Below are 17438 nucleotides of genomic sequence, written 5' to 3' on the forward strand. Positions count from 1 at the left end.
TCCTAGACACCTACTAGTCAACTACTAGCCACCTACTAGCCAACTACTAGTCAACTACTGGCCAACTACTGGCTAAACACTGGCCAAGTACTGGTGAACTACAAGCCAACTAATGCCAACTACTGGCCAACTTCTAGCCACCTACTGGCCAACAACTACTAGCCAACTACTGGCCAACTACTAGCCAACTACCTGCCAACTACTACTGGCCAACTACTTGCCAACTACTTGCCAACTCTGAGTCTCTACATAAGACTAATTTGAACCGGGTCGGTCATACATAGCAAACCATAACTCCCTTGTCTGAAGACAAAGGTTTTGTGTCTGGGAAAGAAACGGTGTAAAATGAGGGCTCTTTCTAAAGGTCTAAAGCTATTGTAGGCAGCCTACAGACGAAAATAGAGTGTTGAGTCCCAATAACAGCAGTAGTCAACAGGGTGGCTGAGAGAGGTGGTGGACCCACCTGGTTCCTGGAGAGGTTACTCTGAGCAATGTTGTGGGCTGACAGGATGCCCTGAGCCCAAACCGGTGTGGCCCTTTCCAACAGAGATGCTGGCTAGAGGTGGGAAAAGATGAAAATATGAAGAGAGGGAGAGACAGAGAGAGAGAGAGAGAGAGAGAGAGAGAGAGAGAGAGAGAGAGAGAGAGAGAGAGAGAGAGAGAGAGAGAGAGAGAGAGAGAGAGAGAGAGAGAGAGAGAGAGAGAGAGAGAGAGAGAACGAAAGCGAAAGAGAAATTAGAGAGCGAGAGAAATGATAGAGAGAGCGAGAGAAAGGGACAGAGAGAGAGATGGAGAGAGAGAAAACGAAAGTGAAAGAGAAATGAGAGAGAGAGAGAGACAGAGAGAGAGCGAAAGAGAGAGAGAGGGAGTATTTTCAACAGATTTACACGTATTTAGTTCAGTGTAAATGACTGGCATACAGAGACAACAGATTGATATTAATTGCAGAATTTACGCAGGATTAAAAGGGCAACATATCCAGTGCTGGGAGAGGAGGAGAGGTCCTGTTACCTTGGTGATCTTGATACCCCCGTCCTTTCCTTTCTTCCCCTTATTGGTAGAAGAGTGGTTGTGTCTGGCGCTGTCGTAGTCCACAAGCTTCCTGTCACGCTTTGCAATACGAGACTGAAGAAGAAGAAGACGAGCACGCCTCATCACACACAAGTGATGAAAGCAGTTTGATGAAGGCAGCTGTACTCAAAGCGGTACTCAAAGCTAGTCCTCAGGAAGGGAGCACGACGATGAGGAAACTACCTTAAAGATGTCTTAAAACTGTCTTAGATATGATCATACCTTAATATCAGGGAACTGTCCAAGATACGTGTCCATAGATATCAAAGCATTATCCACCAGCTTCTGATGGAAGTCGGTCCACAGAACATCAGTGTCCTGCAACCCGAAACAAGGAAGTCGACATTCAATTACTGAATGGCAGCCTACCTCAAATGTGTATCGACCATTCAGCTCCTTAAATAACCCTGAAGCTACGACCTAATAGAAATTCCTAGTAGTATCACTTCCACTGAGTGAGTAAAACACAAATCATTTATTTACCTCAAAGTTGTTTCTTCTCTAAGCCTTTATTTACACTAGAGAGAGAAGGATGTGGAGAACAGGGAAGGGACAAAATGAAGGACAGATAAAGCATGAATGAATGAACGAGCACAGATGATAGAAAGCATAGCAAAAGTACAGGTAGTTACTGAGAAGAACACAATGGATATGAACAGGAAGGAGGGAAACAGATGATGTCACAGAGGAGAGGGAGAGCCAAGGACATAAAGCTGCAGTTTGGGATATGGGAAGCTGTTCAACGGTCATTTAAATGAGCAGGGCTGCAGTTTGGGATATGGGAAGCTGTTCAACGGTCATTTCAATTAGCAGGGCTGCCGTTTTGTTATTTTTTTCGAATCCCAGAATGAGCTTTAAATGCAGCTAAAATAGTAATCTGTTGGTAAGATAGACCAGAACCAGAAGCATGCTATGAAAGTTATGGTCTGATGGCAAACGTTCCTACTCAACACATATGTACAGCTCCTACTTCTGTCAACATAATAGACATCCACGTCTTCGGCACCAGGGGAACAGCCGGTTAACTGCCTTGCTCAGGAGCAGAATGACAGATTTTTACCTTGTCAGCTCAGGGACTCGATCCAGCAGCCTTTCAGTTACTGGCTCAATGCTCTAACCACTAGGCTACCTGCCACCCCTGCAAACCCCCTGGAAGCAGAGGGGGGGGGGGGCGATCCCTCCATGCACCACATAACAGAGCTTTGCTCTTGCCCTAGTTCACCTTAGCTGACGAAACTCCCTCGGACACCATATCCTGCCCATCACAGAAACATAATCTACATACGTCCACACTGCTATGCCTGTCAACATCCCTGCAGTCTCCTGCGTAGGAGGCCTAGAAAAGGCTCAATGGCTAGTGTATATAACTTCACTGATAGAGGGCATCCTTGTCTAATGCACCACATCACCCAGACTGGCCTGCTGAGCCCCCCTCCCACCTTAACCGAACATGACACCCGAGCATACAACATCTTCACACAGGCCAAAAACCTTTCTCCTGAACCCAAACAGATACTCATGATCCACTCTATCAAAAGCTTTCTCTTGGTCTAGAGAGACCAGTCCAAAGTTCAGATTAGAAACTGGTACACAATATATCCGGTCCTTGTGTACTATAGAGTACAAATGGGAGTTTAGTCTGCTAGCAAGGACCTTGGCAAATATATTGTAGTCCACACAGAGCAATGCCACAGGCCTCCAGTTCTTAAGTTTATACAAGTCTCCTACCCCAACGCACTCAACGCACTCATGCAACACGCAAAAGAAGTCCAGTCCAGATATTCAAATTTTGAAACTCCACTTGGGGTCCATCGACCCCCGGTGCACGACCAGTAGACTATAGCAGTTATTAATTCAGACCCATAACCATTCAGACCCATAACCATTCAGATGGTGGTAGACTATAGCAGTTATTAATTCAGACCCATAACCATTCAGACCTATAACCATTCAGACCCATAACCATTCAGATGGTGGTAGACTATAGCAGTTATTAATTCAGACCCATAACCATTCAGACCTATAACCATTCAGACCCATAACCATTCAGATGGTGGTAGACTATAGCAGTTATTAATTCAGACCCATAACCATTCAGACCCATAACCATTCAGATGGTGGTAGACTATAGCAGTTATTAATTCAGACCCATAACCATTCAGATGGTGGTAGACTATAGCAGTTATTAATTCAGACCCATAACCATTCAGATGGTGGTAGACTATAGCAGTTATTAATTCAGACCCATAACCATTCAGATGGTGGTAGTCTATAGCAGTTATTAATTCAGACCCATAACCATTCAGATGGTGGTAGACTATAGCAGTTATTAATTCAGACCCATAACCATTCAGACCCATAACCATTCAGATGGTGGTAGACTATAGCAGTTATTAATTCAGACCCATAACCATTCAGACCCATAACCATTCAGATGGTGGTAGACTATAGCAGTTATTAATTCAGACCCATAACCATCCAGACCCATAACCATTCAGATGGTGGTAGACTATAGCAGTTATTAATTCAGACCCATAACCATTCAGATGGTGGTAGACTATAGCAGTTATTAATTCAGACCCATATCCATTCAGACCCATAACCATTCAGACCCATAACCATTCAGATGGTGGTAGACTATAGCAGTTATTAATTCAGACCCATAACCATTCAGATGGTGGTAGACTATAGCAGTTATTAATTCAGACCCATAACCATTCAGACCCATAACCATTCAGATGGTGGTAGACTATAGCAGTTATTAATTCAGACCCATAACCATTCAGACCCATAACCATTCAGATGGTGGTAGACTATAACAGTTATTAATTCAGACCCATAACCATTCAGATGGTGGTAGAATATAGCAGTTATTAATTTAGACCCATAACCATTCAGATGGTGGTAGACTATAGCAGTTATTAATTCAGACCCATAACCATTCAGACCCATAACCATTCAGATGGTGGTAGACTATAGCAGTTATTAATTCAGACCCATAACCATTCAGATGGTGGTAGACTATAGCAGTTATTAATTCAGACCCATAACCATTCAGACCCATAACCATTCAGATGGTGGTAGACTATAGCAGTTATTAATTCAGACCCATAACCATTCAGACCCATAACCATTCAGATGGTGGTAGACTATAGCAGTTATTAATTCAGACCCATAACCATCCAGACCCATAACCATTCAGATGGTGGTAGACTATAGCAGTTATTAATTCAGACCCATAACCATTCAGATGGTGGTAGACTATAGCAGTTATTAATTCAGACCCATATCCATTCAGACCCATAACCATTCAGACCCATAACCATTCAGATGGTGGTAGACTATAGCAGTTATTAATTCAGACCCATAACCATTCAGATGGTGGTAGACTATAGCAGTTATTAATTCAGACCCATAACCATTCAGACCCATAACCATTCAGATGGTGGTAGACTATAACAGTTATTAATTCAGACCCATAACCATTCAGACCCATAACCATTCAGATGGTGGTAGACTATAGCAGTTATTAATTCAGACCCATAACCATTCAGATGGTGGTAGACTATAGCAGTTATTAATTCAGACCCATAACCATTCAGACCTATAACCATTCAGACCCATAACCATTCAGATGGTGGTAGACTATAGCAGTTATTAATTCAGACCCATAACCATTCAGACCCATAACCATTCAGATGGTGGTAGACTATAGCAGTTATTAATTCAGACCCATAACCATTCAGATGGTGGTAGACTATAGCAGTTATTAATTCAGACCCATAACCATTCAGACCCATAACCATTCAGACCCATAACCATTCAGACCCATAACCATCCAGACCCATAACCATTCAGATGGTGGTAGACTATAGCAGTTATTAATTCAGACCCATAACCATTCAGACCCATAACCATTCAGATGGTGGTAGACTATAGCAGTTATTAATTCAGACCCATAACCATTCAGATGGTGGTAGACTATAGCAGTTATTAATTCAGACCCATAACCATTCAGACCCATAACCATTCAGATGGTGGTAGACTATAGCAGTTATTAATTCAGACCCATAACCATTCAGATGGTGGTAGACTATAGCAGTTATTAATTCAGACCCATAACCATTCAGACCCATAACCATTCAGATGGTGGTAGACTATAGCAGTTATTAATTCAGACCCATAACCATTCAGACCCATAACCATTCAGATGGTGGTAGACTATAGCAGTTATTAATTCAGACCCATAACCATCCAGACCCATAACCATTCAGATGGTGGTAGACTATAGCAGTTATTAATTCAGACCCATAACCATTCAGATGGTGGTAGACTATAGCAGTTATTAATTCAGACCCATATCCATTCAGACCCATAACCATTCAGACCCATAACCATTCAGATGGTGGTAGACTATAGCAGTTATTAATTCAGACCCATAACCATTCAGATGGTGGTAGACTATAGCAGTTATTAATTCAGACCCATAACCATTCAGACCCATAACCATTCAGATGGTGGTAGACTATAACAGTTATTAATTCAGACCCATAACCATTCAGATGGTGGTAGACTATAGCAGTTATTAATTTAGACCCATAACCATTCAGATGGTGGTAGACTATAGCAGTTATTAATTCAGACCCATAACCATTCAGACCCATAACCATTCAGATGGTGGTAGACTATAACAGTTATTAATTCAGACCCATAACCATTCAGACCCATAACCATTCAGATGGTGGTAGACTATAGCAGTTATTAATTCAGACCCATAACCATTCAGATGGTGGTAGACTATAGCAGTTATTAATTCAGACCCATAACCATTCAGACCCATAACCATTCAGATGGTGGTAGACTATAGCAGTTATTAATTCAGACCCATAACCATTCAGACCCATAACCATTCAGATGGTGGTAGACTATAGCAGTTATTAATTCAGACCCATAACCATTCAGATGGTGGTAGACTATAGCAGTTATTAATTCAGACCCATAACCATTCAGACCCATAACCATTCAGACCCATAACCATTCAGACCCATAACCATCCAGACCCATAACCATTCAGATGGTGGTAGACTATAGCAGTTATTAATTCAGACCCATAACCATTCAGATGGTGGTAGACTATAGCAGTTATTAATTCAGACCCATAACCATTCAGATGGTGGTAGTCTATAGCAGTTATTAATTCAGACCCATAACCATTCAGATGGTGGTAGTCTATAGCAGTTATTAATTCAGACCCATAACCATTCAGATGGTGGTAGACTATAGCAGTTATTAATTCAGACCCATAACCATTCAGATGGTGGTACACTATAGCAGTTATTAATTCAGACCCATAACCATTCAGACCCATAACCATTCAGATGGTGGTAGACTATAACAGTTATTAATTCAGACCCATAACCATTCAGATGGTGGTAGACTATAGCAGTTATTAATTTAGACCCATAACCATTCAGATGGTGGTAGACTATAACAGTTATTAATTCAGACCCATAACCATTCAGATGGTGGTAGACTATAGCAGTTATTAATTCAGACCCATAACCATTCAGATGGTGGTAGACTATAGCAGTTATTAATTCAGACCCATAACCATTCAGATGGTGGTAGACTATAGCAGTTATTAATTCAGACCCATAACCATTCAGACCCATAACCATTCAGATGGTGGTAGACTATAGCAGTTATTAATTCAGACCCATAACCATTCAGATGGTGGTAGACTATAGTAGTTATTAATTCAGACCCATAACCATTCAGACCCATAACCATTCAGATGGTGGTAGACTATAGCAGTTATTAATTCAGACCCATAACCATTCAGACCCATAACCATTCAGATGGTGGTAGACTATAACAGTTATTAATTCAGACCCATAACCATTCAGACCCATAACCATTCAGATGGTGGTAGACTATAGCAGTTATTAATTCAGACCCATAACCATTCAGATGGTGGTAGACTATAGCAGTTATTAATTCAGACCCATAACCATTCAGACCTATAACCATTCAGACCCATAACCATTCAGATGGTGGTAGACTATAGCAGTTATTAATTCAGACCCATAACCATTCAGACCCATAACCATTCAGATGGTGGTAGACTATAACAGTTATTAATTCAGACCCATAACCATTCAGATGGTGGTAGACTATAGCAGTTATTAATTCAGACCCATAACCATTCAAACCCATAACCATTCAGACCCATAACCATTCAGACCCATAACCATCCAGACCCATAACCATTCAGATGGTGGTAGACTATAGCAGTTATTAATTCAGACCCATAACCATTCAGATGGTGGTAGACTATAGCAGTTATTAATTCAGACCCATAACCATTCAGATGGTGGTAGTCTATAGCAGTTATTAATTCAGACCCATAACCATTCAGATGGTGGTAGTCTATAGCAGTTATTAATTCAGACCCATAACCATTCAGATGGTGGTAGACTATAGCAGTTATTAATTCAGACCCATAACCATTCAGACCCATAACCATTCAGATGGTGGTAGACTATAGCAGTTATTAATTCAGACCCATAACCATTCAGATGGTGGTAGACTATAGCAGTTATTCATTCAGACCCATAACCATTCAGACCCATAACCATTCAGATGGTGGTAGACTATAACAGTTATTAATTCAGACCCATAACCATTCAGATGGTGGTAGACTATAGCAGTTATTAATTTAGACCCATAACCATTCAGATGGTGGTAGACTATAACAGTTATTAATTCAGACCCATAACCATTCAGATGGTGGTAGACTATAACAGTTATTAATTCAGACCCATAACCATTCAGATGGTGGTAGACTATAGCAGTTATTAATTTAGACCCATAACCATTCAGATGGTGGTAGACTATAACAGTTATTAATTCAGACCCATAACCATTCAGATGGTGGTAGACTATAGCAGTTATTAATTCAGACCCATAACCATTCAGATGGTGGTAGGCTATAGCAGTTATTAATTCAGACCCATAACCATTCAGATGGTGGTAGACTATAGCAGTTATTAATTCAGACCCATAACCATTCAGACCCATAACAATTCAGATGGTGGTAGACTATAGCAGTTATTAATTCAGACCCATAACCATTCAGATGGTGGTAGACTATAGTAGTTATTAATTCAGACCCATAACCATTCAGACCCATAACCATTCAGATGGTGGTAGACTATAGCAGTTATTAATTCAGACCCATAACCATTCAGACCCATAACCATTCAGATGGTGGTAGACTATAACAGTTATTAATTCAGACCCATAACCATTCAGACCCATAACCATTCAGATGGTGGTAGACTATAGCAGTTATTAATTCAGACCCATAACCATTCAGATGGTGGTAGACTATAGCAGTTATTAATTCAGACCCATAACCATTCAGACCTATAACCATTCAGACCCATAACCATTCAGATGGTGGTAGACTATAGCAGTTATTAATTCAGACCCATAACCATTCAGACCCATAACCATTCAGATGGTGGTAGACTATAGCAGTTATTAATTCAGACCCATAACCATTCAGATGGTGGTAGACTATAGCAGTTATTAATTCAGACCCATAACCATTCAAACCCATAACCATTCAGACCCATAACCATTCAGACCCATAACCATCCAGACCCATAACCATTCAGATGGTGGTAGACTATAGCAGTTATTAATTCAGACCCATAACCATTCAGATGGTGGTAGACTATAGCAGTTATTAATTCAGACCCATAACCATTCAGATGGTGGTAGTCTATAGCAGTTATTAATTCAGACCCATAACCATTCAGATGGTGGTAGTCTATAGCAGTTATTAATTCAGACCCATAACCATTCAGATGGTGGTAGACTATAGCAGTTATTAATTCAGACCCATAACCATTCAGACCCATAACCATTCAGATGGTGGTAGACTATAGCAGTTATTAATTCAGACCCATAACCATTCAGATGGTGGTAGACTATAGCAGTTATTCATTCAGACCCATAACCATTCAGACCCATAACCATTCAGATGGTGGTAGACTATAACAGTTATTAATTCAGACCCATAACCATTCAGATGGTGGTAGACTATAGCAGTTATTAATTTAGACCCATAACCATTCAGATGGTGGTAGACTATAACAGTTATTAATTCAGACCCATAACCATTCAGATGGTGGTAGACTATAGCAGTTATTAATTCAGACCCATAACCATTCAGATGGTGGTAGGCTATAGCAGTTATTAATTCAGACCCATAACCATTCAGATGGTGGTAGACTATAGCAGTTATTAATTCAGACCCATAACCATTCAGACCCATAACCATTCAGATGGTGGTAGACTATAGCAGTTATTAATTCAGACCCATAACCATTCAGATGGTGGTAGACTATAGTAGTTATTAATTCAGACCCATAACCATTCAGACCCATAACCATTCAGATGGTGGTAGACTATAGCAGTTATTAATTCAGACCCATAACCATTCAGACCCATAACCATTCAGATGGTGGTAGACTATAGCAGCTATTAATTCAGACCCATAACCATTCAGATGGTGGTAGACTATAGCAGTTATTAATTCAGACCCATAACTATTCAGATGGTGGTAGACTATAGCAGTTATTAATTCAGACCCATAACCATTCAGATGGTGGTAGACTATAGCGGTTATTAATTCAGACCCATATCCATTCAGACCCATAACCATTCAGATGGTGGTAGACTATAGCAGTTATTAATTCAGACCCATAACCATTCAGACCCATAACCATTCAGATGGTGGTAGACTATAACAGTTATTAATTCAGACCCATAACCATTCAGATGGTGGTAGACTATAGCAGTTATTAATTCAGACCCATAACCATTCAGATGGTGGTAGTCTATAGCAGTTATTAATTCAGACCCATAACCATTCAGATGGTGGTAGACTATAGCAGTTATTAATTCAGACCCATAACCATTCAGATGGTGGTAGACTATAGCAGTTATTAATTCAGACCCATAACCATTCAGATGGTGGTAGACTATAGCAGTTATTAATTCAGACCCATAACCATTCAGATGGTGGTAGACTATAGCAGTTATTAATTCAGACCCATAACCATTCAGATGGTGGTAGACTATAGCAGTTATTAATTCAGACCCATAACCATTCAGATGGTGGTAGACTATAGCAGTTATTAATTCAGACCTATAACCATTCAGACCCATAACCATTCAGATGGTGGTAGACTATAGCAGTTATTAATTCAGACCCATAACAATTCAGATGGTGATAGACTATAGCAGTTATTAATTCAGACCCATAACCATTCAGACCCATAACCATTCAGACCCATAACCATTCAGACCCATCAACCTAATCACACGTTCTCTCCCTGCTTCCTCACGGTTTGAATGAGGTGTGTAATTCCAGTCCGTATAACACGGTATAATATAATACAGTTAAGTAATACAGTTCACCCATAAAAAGATTAGCCTTCTGATTTACCCAAGAGAGCATAGCTACATTATGTTTTTCTGTCGTGCATAATGTGCAGTAGTCTACATCATTATATTTATTGGATAACAGCACAATGACAAAAAACATTTTTTGTTGTTGTTGTTGCTTAGGCTCGTTAGAATGTTCACGCAGATCAAAGCTCTGATCAAATGCAGACATATTCATATGCTTTAGAATGCTTTAGAATGCTTTTCAATGCTTTAGAATGCTTTAGAATGCTTTAGAATGCTTTAGAATCCTTTAGAATGATTTTGAATGACACTTCCGATTTTAGCGGGAAATACTGGGTTATCTAGTAGGAAAGTGATTTATTCTCGGGATGGAACATTTGTAAAATGCCTCGAAAATATTCAACCCTAGTGTGTGTGGGGGAGGAAGAGAGAGTTGGAGAGAGAGCACAGTCAGGGAGCGAGAGAGAGTGACTGAGGGCTGAGAGACTGCAGGGGCTGAAGAAGAGAGAGAAAGGATAGAAGGATGGGTCAGTGAATTAAATGAATGTGACTTTATTTGTGATAACTAAAGATGCCCTCTGACCTCAACGATGGAGTCCAAGTCATCTTTGCCGTACCACTCCGGCTCGTACATGTCAGACAGACACTCCTGAAGGTTCTTGGAGGATTCGTGCATCGCTGTAGACAGACAGACAGACAGACAGACAGACAGACAGACAGACAGACAGACAGACAGACAGACAGACAGACAGACAGACAGACAGACAGACAGACAGACAGACAGACAGACAGACAGACAGACAGACAGACAGACAGACAGACAGACAGACAGGCATCAGTGGAGAGGATTGTACAGACCAAAATTGTCAAGAGTAAAGAAGGTTTTGTGTGACTCCAAATGGGTCCAGTAGAAAATAACCTCGCTAAATGTCCAGGAATGTTTCATGTGTGGTTTTTGACCTGTCCCCAAATGAATACAGTTGGTTCAGAGTCCATTTTGCGTGTTTTGATCCATGTCTGATGTGGGATGGACAAAATCAACTACGCGCACGCGGGTGCACGTACGTAGTCAGCGTGTTAGAGTCTCCATGAAATGATCATCTTACTTTGTACTGCAGCCAGGTAGGCTCTGAGGTCTTTTTGCAGTTTGGATCCCTCTGTCTGAGAAGGGAACATAAAACATTTCATTGTACACAGATCATGGCTTTGTTGAAGGAGGCAGATCATGTTTAAAATAATAATATTGTTTGTTGATTCTTACATATTGTTTGTTGAAGTTGATCACTCCTTCCTCAAATGCAACATCTCTGGTCTCATCTGCTTTACCCAACTTCTGCATTACCTGGAAAGAAATACATTGAACAAAGACATACCTTTAACATTCATCTTTATCCTGGCCATTTATACAGGACAGGGACATATGTAAAACAATCCTTGTCTCATTTATACAGGAGATATACAGGCCCTACAGACTTAGCCTAGCTCCTCATGTATCAGACACCTAGCAGAGGGGGGCAGCAGGGTAGCCTAGTGGTTAGAGTGTTGGACTAGCAACCGGAAAGTTGCAAGTTCAAGTCCCCGAGCTGACAAGGTACAAGTCTGTCGTTCTGCTCCTGAACAGGCAGTTAAACCACTGTTCCTAGGCTGTCATTGAAAATAAGAATATGTTCTTAACTGACTTCCCTAGTTAAATAAAGGTCAAATAAAAGAACTGGTAGTCAAAAATAATTGTTTTATGAGTAGAAGTGCCTTTTTCCTTCAAATTAAAGGAACTGTTATGGGGAGAACAATGGCCCCCAATTATGACAATCTTTACATGGAACTCTTACAAACATGATCGCATTCTCAACCCTGAGAAAAATACCTTTCTATCCAAGATCAAACTACATCGACGTTATATAGATGATATACAGTATTGGCATTAACCTGATGTTCAGTGAGAATCTTTAAAAAGTGGAATGGTCATTTTGGTTTCACCGTGGACTTTGAGCGTCAGCTTCCTTGCCATTCTGATCACCAAAGGAAAGGACGCGCTCGTCACCGATCTCTACAGGAAGCCCACAGATCGAAAGACGCTTCTAAGAAGTGATAGTTTCCACCCCATTCCTCTGATGAAAAACCTCCCGATCAGTCAGTTTAAACGTGTGAATCTGTAGCACTGACGCTGCTTTCTCCCAACAAAGTACAGTTTTGATGAACAGATTTCTGGATAGAGATTATTCCGAGGATTAGCTGGGGAACGCATCATGGACACTAGCCAATTGGATAGCTTGAAAATTGGATAGCTTGAAATCCTTAGTACGCAAAAAGACTGACCCGAGGATAAAATGTTTTGTGGAATATTCTCCTCTGGGAAATACCATGCAAGATACAATCAAAAAATATTGGCACATTATTAGGTCAGACCCCAGATGATTCAGTTCAGACCCCAGATGATTCAGTTCAGACCCCAGATGATTCAGTTCAGACCTCAGATGATTCAGTTCAGACCTCAGATGATTCAGTTCAGACCCCAGATGATTCAGTTCAGACCCCAGATAATTCAGTTCAGACCCCAGATGATTCAGTTCAGACCTCAGATGATTCAGTTCAGACCCCAGATGATTCAGTTCAGACCCCAGATAATTCAGTTCAGACCCCAGATGATTCAATTCAGACCCCAGATGATTCAGTTCAGACCCCAGATGATTCAGTTCAGACCCCAGATGATTCAGTTCAGACCCCATATGATTCAGACCCCACAGTCTCAGAGTAGATCATTTACAGTGTAATAGATAACTGCTTTGTTGAAAGGAACTATTTTTTCCCGAGGAAACAAATAGCTACTTTGGAGTTGACTACAACTATTTGAGTACAGATTAGAGGTCGACCGATGAATCGGAATGGCCGATTAATTAGGGCTGATTTCAAGTTTTCATAAAAATTGAAAATCGGTATTTTTGGGCACCGATTTGCCGATTTAAAAAAATAATAATGTATACCTTTATTTAATCTTTATTTAACTAGGCAAGTCAGTTAAGAACACATTCTTATTTTCAATGACGGCCTAGGAACGGTGGGTTAACAGAACGACAGATTTTCACCTTGTCAGCTCAGGGGATCCAATCTTGCAACCTCACAGTTAACTAGTCCAATGCAATAACGACCTGCCTCTCTCTCGTTGCACTCCACAAGGAGACTGCCTGTTACGCGAATGCAGTAAGCCAAGGTAAGTTGCTAGCTAGCATTAAACTTATCTTATGAAAAACAATCAATCATAATCACTAGTTAACTACACATGGTTGATGATATTACTAGATATTATCTAGCGTGTCCTGCGTTGCATATAATCTGACTGAGCATACAAGTATCTAACTGAGCATTACAAGTATCTAAGTATCTGACTGAGTGGTGGTAGGCAGAAGCAGGCGCGTAAACATTCATTCAAACAGCACTTTCGTGCGTTTTGCCAGCAGCTCTTCGTTGTGCGTCAAGCATTGCGCTGTTTATGACTTCAAGCCTATCAACTCCCGAGATGAGGCTGGTGTAACCGAAGTGAAATGGCTAGCTAGTTAGCGCGCGCTAATATCGTTACAAACGTCAATCGCTCTGAGCCTTCTAGTAGTTGTTCCCCTTGCTCTGCATGGGTAACGCTGCTTTGAGAGTGGCTGTTGTCGTTGTGCTGCTGGTTAGAGCCCAGGGAGGAGCGAGGAGAGAGACGGAAGCTATACTGTTACACTGGCAATACTAAAGTGCCTATAAAAACATCAAATACTCAAAGGTTAATGAAATACAGATGGTATAGAGGGAAATAGTCCTATAATTCCTATAATAACTACAACCTAAAACTTCTTATCTGGGAATATTGAAGACTCATTTTAAAAGGAACCACCAACTTTCATATGTTCTCATGTTCTGAGCAAGGAACTGAAACGTTAGCTTTGATTTTATTGATGTATTATATTAAGTTAAAATAAGTGTTCATTCAGTATTGTTGTAATTGTCATTATTACAAATACATTTTAAAAAATTGGCCGATTAATTGGTATCGGCTTTTTTTGGTCCTCCAATAATCGGTATCGGCGTTGAAAAATCATAATCGGTCGACCTCTAGTACAGATCTCAGAAAGCAAATACTTTTTATAAATATTTGAATATTATTAATTAATATTATTAAATTCAAATAATGGCAGAACTGTATCTTGAACTGAATGTTAAAGATATAAATACAATGAATAGAGCACACACAATCTCCTATGCTATCTGACAGTCATATTGGATCTACTCAATACATTTCTATGCGAACGTTATGTAAATAAATGTCCATTCTCCTGAAAGTGCATTGCTTCAGGTGTACATAATCAAGTAAAACAAATTAACTAATGATATTTCCTACAGAGAAGTATACATAAATTGTGACGCTCAACTACTGTATGGCTCTTTCAACATGCCACTGAAAAGGTTGAAAGCTGCAATAGATTTTTAGGGTACCTGAAAATATTGCAGAATAATTAAAAGTCATTCGGAAACATTGCAAACAGCAAGTTGATGCTATAAACACAGCAAATTATCCATTGTTAATGGATACATATAGACACGGGAACAGTGTTCTACTAACAAACTGCTTAGTGTAAAGCCTTATTCAAATATTTCCCAGAGTGCTTTTCCTTTTTAGTAAAAATTGTAGTTACCCCCCATGACTGTACTTGTTAGTGACATGGTTGTTTCATTCATCTGTTTTTGGTCCTTCAGACCAGCTAGTCAGATACTAAGCGAATATGGAAAAAAAACGTTTAGTTTTTTTTTACACAATAACATACGTATTTCATAAGGCATTATTCTGAGGGCCTAGTTTTACCTCAATATAGGGTCCTGAAACTCATACACATCACTGTGCATCGAAACCATGCCCAACATTATCACATTTCCCAGCATGCTCTATTGCCGGTTATTTTTTTTCTTTCATTATCTATGTTTGTGAATGTACATTTATTACATTTATTGATTAACCTTTATGCTACACAAATATGATAACATAGCATTTTGTAAAACTAATACAATCAGTTAGTTATATTTTTTGGCACCCGTAACTGAAATGTTTGTTCCAGTTTAAATACGTTAGGTATATATAATCCACCTAAAGTATGTAGTAACTCCCTTATTATGTTATTATAAAGCACTTTCCTAAGTCCTAAGTAACAACAATGTTGATTTGTAATATAATCACAATGTTACATGTATAAAAACTGGATGTCAAGTGTTACCGTGTAACCTTACGTCACTCACTATTAACATATATTTGTCGTGTCCTTTTTAAGGTCAAAAGTGTTTCTCCTGTATTTAAATCTACCTATAGGCTAGATTCATATCAAAGAGCCCTCCCAACCATGTGCTAATGATCTTATATATAGACTTATTCAACGAACTGTTGTAGTTTTTGGGTTCTTCATGACATATTTGGCAGCCATCGAATAAAAAATAAAAATAAACATTTTTTTCTTCAAATAACTTGCATATACTGTATTCTAATACCTCTTAAACATTTTTTCTTCAACTTTGACATTACAGAGTATTTTGGATAGATCGTTGACAAAAAAAAGACAATTAAATCCATTTGAATGCCACTTCGTAACACAACAAAATGTTTTTAAAAACGTGTGAAAAAAAGGAGTGTGAATAGTTTCTGAAGGCACTGTACATGTTGGCCCTCCCCCACCTCCCATCTAGTCATTCCCTCCCCCACCTCCCATCTAGTCATTCCCCCCCACCTCCCCTAGTCACCTCCCATCTAGTCATTCCCTCCCCCACCTCCCATCCCTCCCCCCCCACCTCCCATCTAGTCATTCCCTCCCCCACCTCCCATCTAGTCATTCCCTCCCCCACCTCCCATCTAGTCATTCCCTCCCCCACCTCCAATCTAGTCATTCCCTCCCCATCTAGTCTCCCATCTAGTCATTCCCTCCCCCACCTCCCATCTAGTCATTCCCTCCCCCACCTCCCATCTAGTCATTCCCTCCCCCACCTCCCATCTAGTCATTCCCTCCCTCTGTTGTCCAATAGGGATACAAGGCCACTAATAGCATCAGGTCATATACCATTTGAATTACAGCTAAATTAGACTATTTATTACATTTTAAATGAACTACTGTATATCAAATCTAACCGGAAACGGAATGCTTTTAGGTTATGGGTGCTGCATGGAATGTAATCGACAATTTTGTTATTGAATAGTCACTGCACTATAGCAGGCCAGATCTGTGAATTCATTTAATTTGCAGAACATAAAATTGGTTTAGCTTATGCAATTACTTATATCGCTCAATTTCTACATGCATATCTATATGTTGGCGGCCGATAGGTACACTGATAAAAGGGATGAGTGTAATGAAATAACGGATGAATTAAGGACATATCCTGACGACCGTAGGCCTACTAGGTTTTTAAAGGTTGACGGTCATGATGATGCGTCATTGAGTCCTCTCCGGTGATGTCATTTGGATGGAACCAGATATAACGGAAAATAACGCATTTACGTTATTCAATATCTTACCTTCTCTTGGGCCCGTGTTAATTTTTTCTGCACGTTACTGGCAAGTTTCCCCGCAGTAACCCCCTTCCCCATCCCCATCTCTGCCATCTTGTCTTGCGATAAGCTCTCGATTCAATATAAGAAAAATAACGACTCTCTACCGAGGAGGAAGCGACATCAACGTCGACGGAAAAAGTAGTCACCACTCGTGATAGTAGACCTTTGTAACGGTAACGTTTCGGAACGGGTGTCTATGTGTGGCGAACAGACCCAGCGAATGGTTTTCCAGTTTCCAGCTATGCGTAGGGTGGCCTACCGTTATGTCCGTCAGATGGTAATAATAACCAATGCAGGGTTCCTCCTTAAAGCGACAAGC

At 40.1% G+C, this 17438-nt stretch overlaps 1 protein-coding gene across 6 annotated transcripts in view; it reads right to left on the reverse strand.

Annotated features, from left to right (window-relative positions):
- Positions 1–17435, reverse strand: part of LOC124032221 (myc box-dependent-interacting protein 1) — a 40014-nt gene extending 22579 nt beyond the window's left edge. For 2 of the 6 annotated variants that reach the window (XM_046344579.1, XM_046344504.1), the window contains exons 1-7: positions 17084–17435; positions 11816–11896; positions 11661–11715; positions 11138–11232; positions 1294–1389; positions 1012–1125; positions 464–556 (exon numbers count right to left, since the gene is read on the reverse strand). In XM_046344579.1, the coding sequence (XP_046200535.1) occupies positions 464–556; positions 1012–1125; positions 1294–1389; positions 11138–11232; positions 11661–11715; positions 11816–11896; positions 17084–17170 (621 nt within the window). In that variant the 5' untranslated portion in view covers positions 17171–17435. Of the gene's footprint in view, positions 1–463; positions 557–1011; positions 1126–1293; positions 1390–1554; positions 1590–11137; positions 11233–11660; positions 11716–11815; positions 11897–17083 lie in introns of those variants that run through there. The other 4 variants (XM_046344868.1, XM_046344825.1, XM_046344664.1 and 1 more) reach the window with 3 other exon arrangements.
- Positions 17436–17438: the final 3 nt, after the last annotated feature.

The sequence above is a fragment of the Oncorhynchus gorbuscha genome, linkage group LG01 (assembly GCF_021184085.1).
Source record: "Oncorhynchus gorbuscha isolate QuinsamMale2020 ecotype Even-year linkage group LG01, OgorEven_v1.0, whole genome shotgun sequence".
NCBI classification, from domain to species: Eukaryota; Metazoa; Chordata; class Actinopteri; order Salmoniformes; family Salmonidae; genus Oncorhynchus; species Oncorhynchus gorbuscha.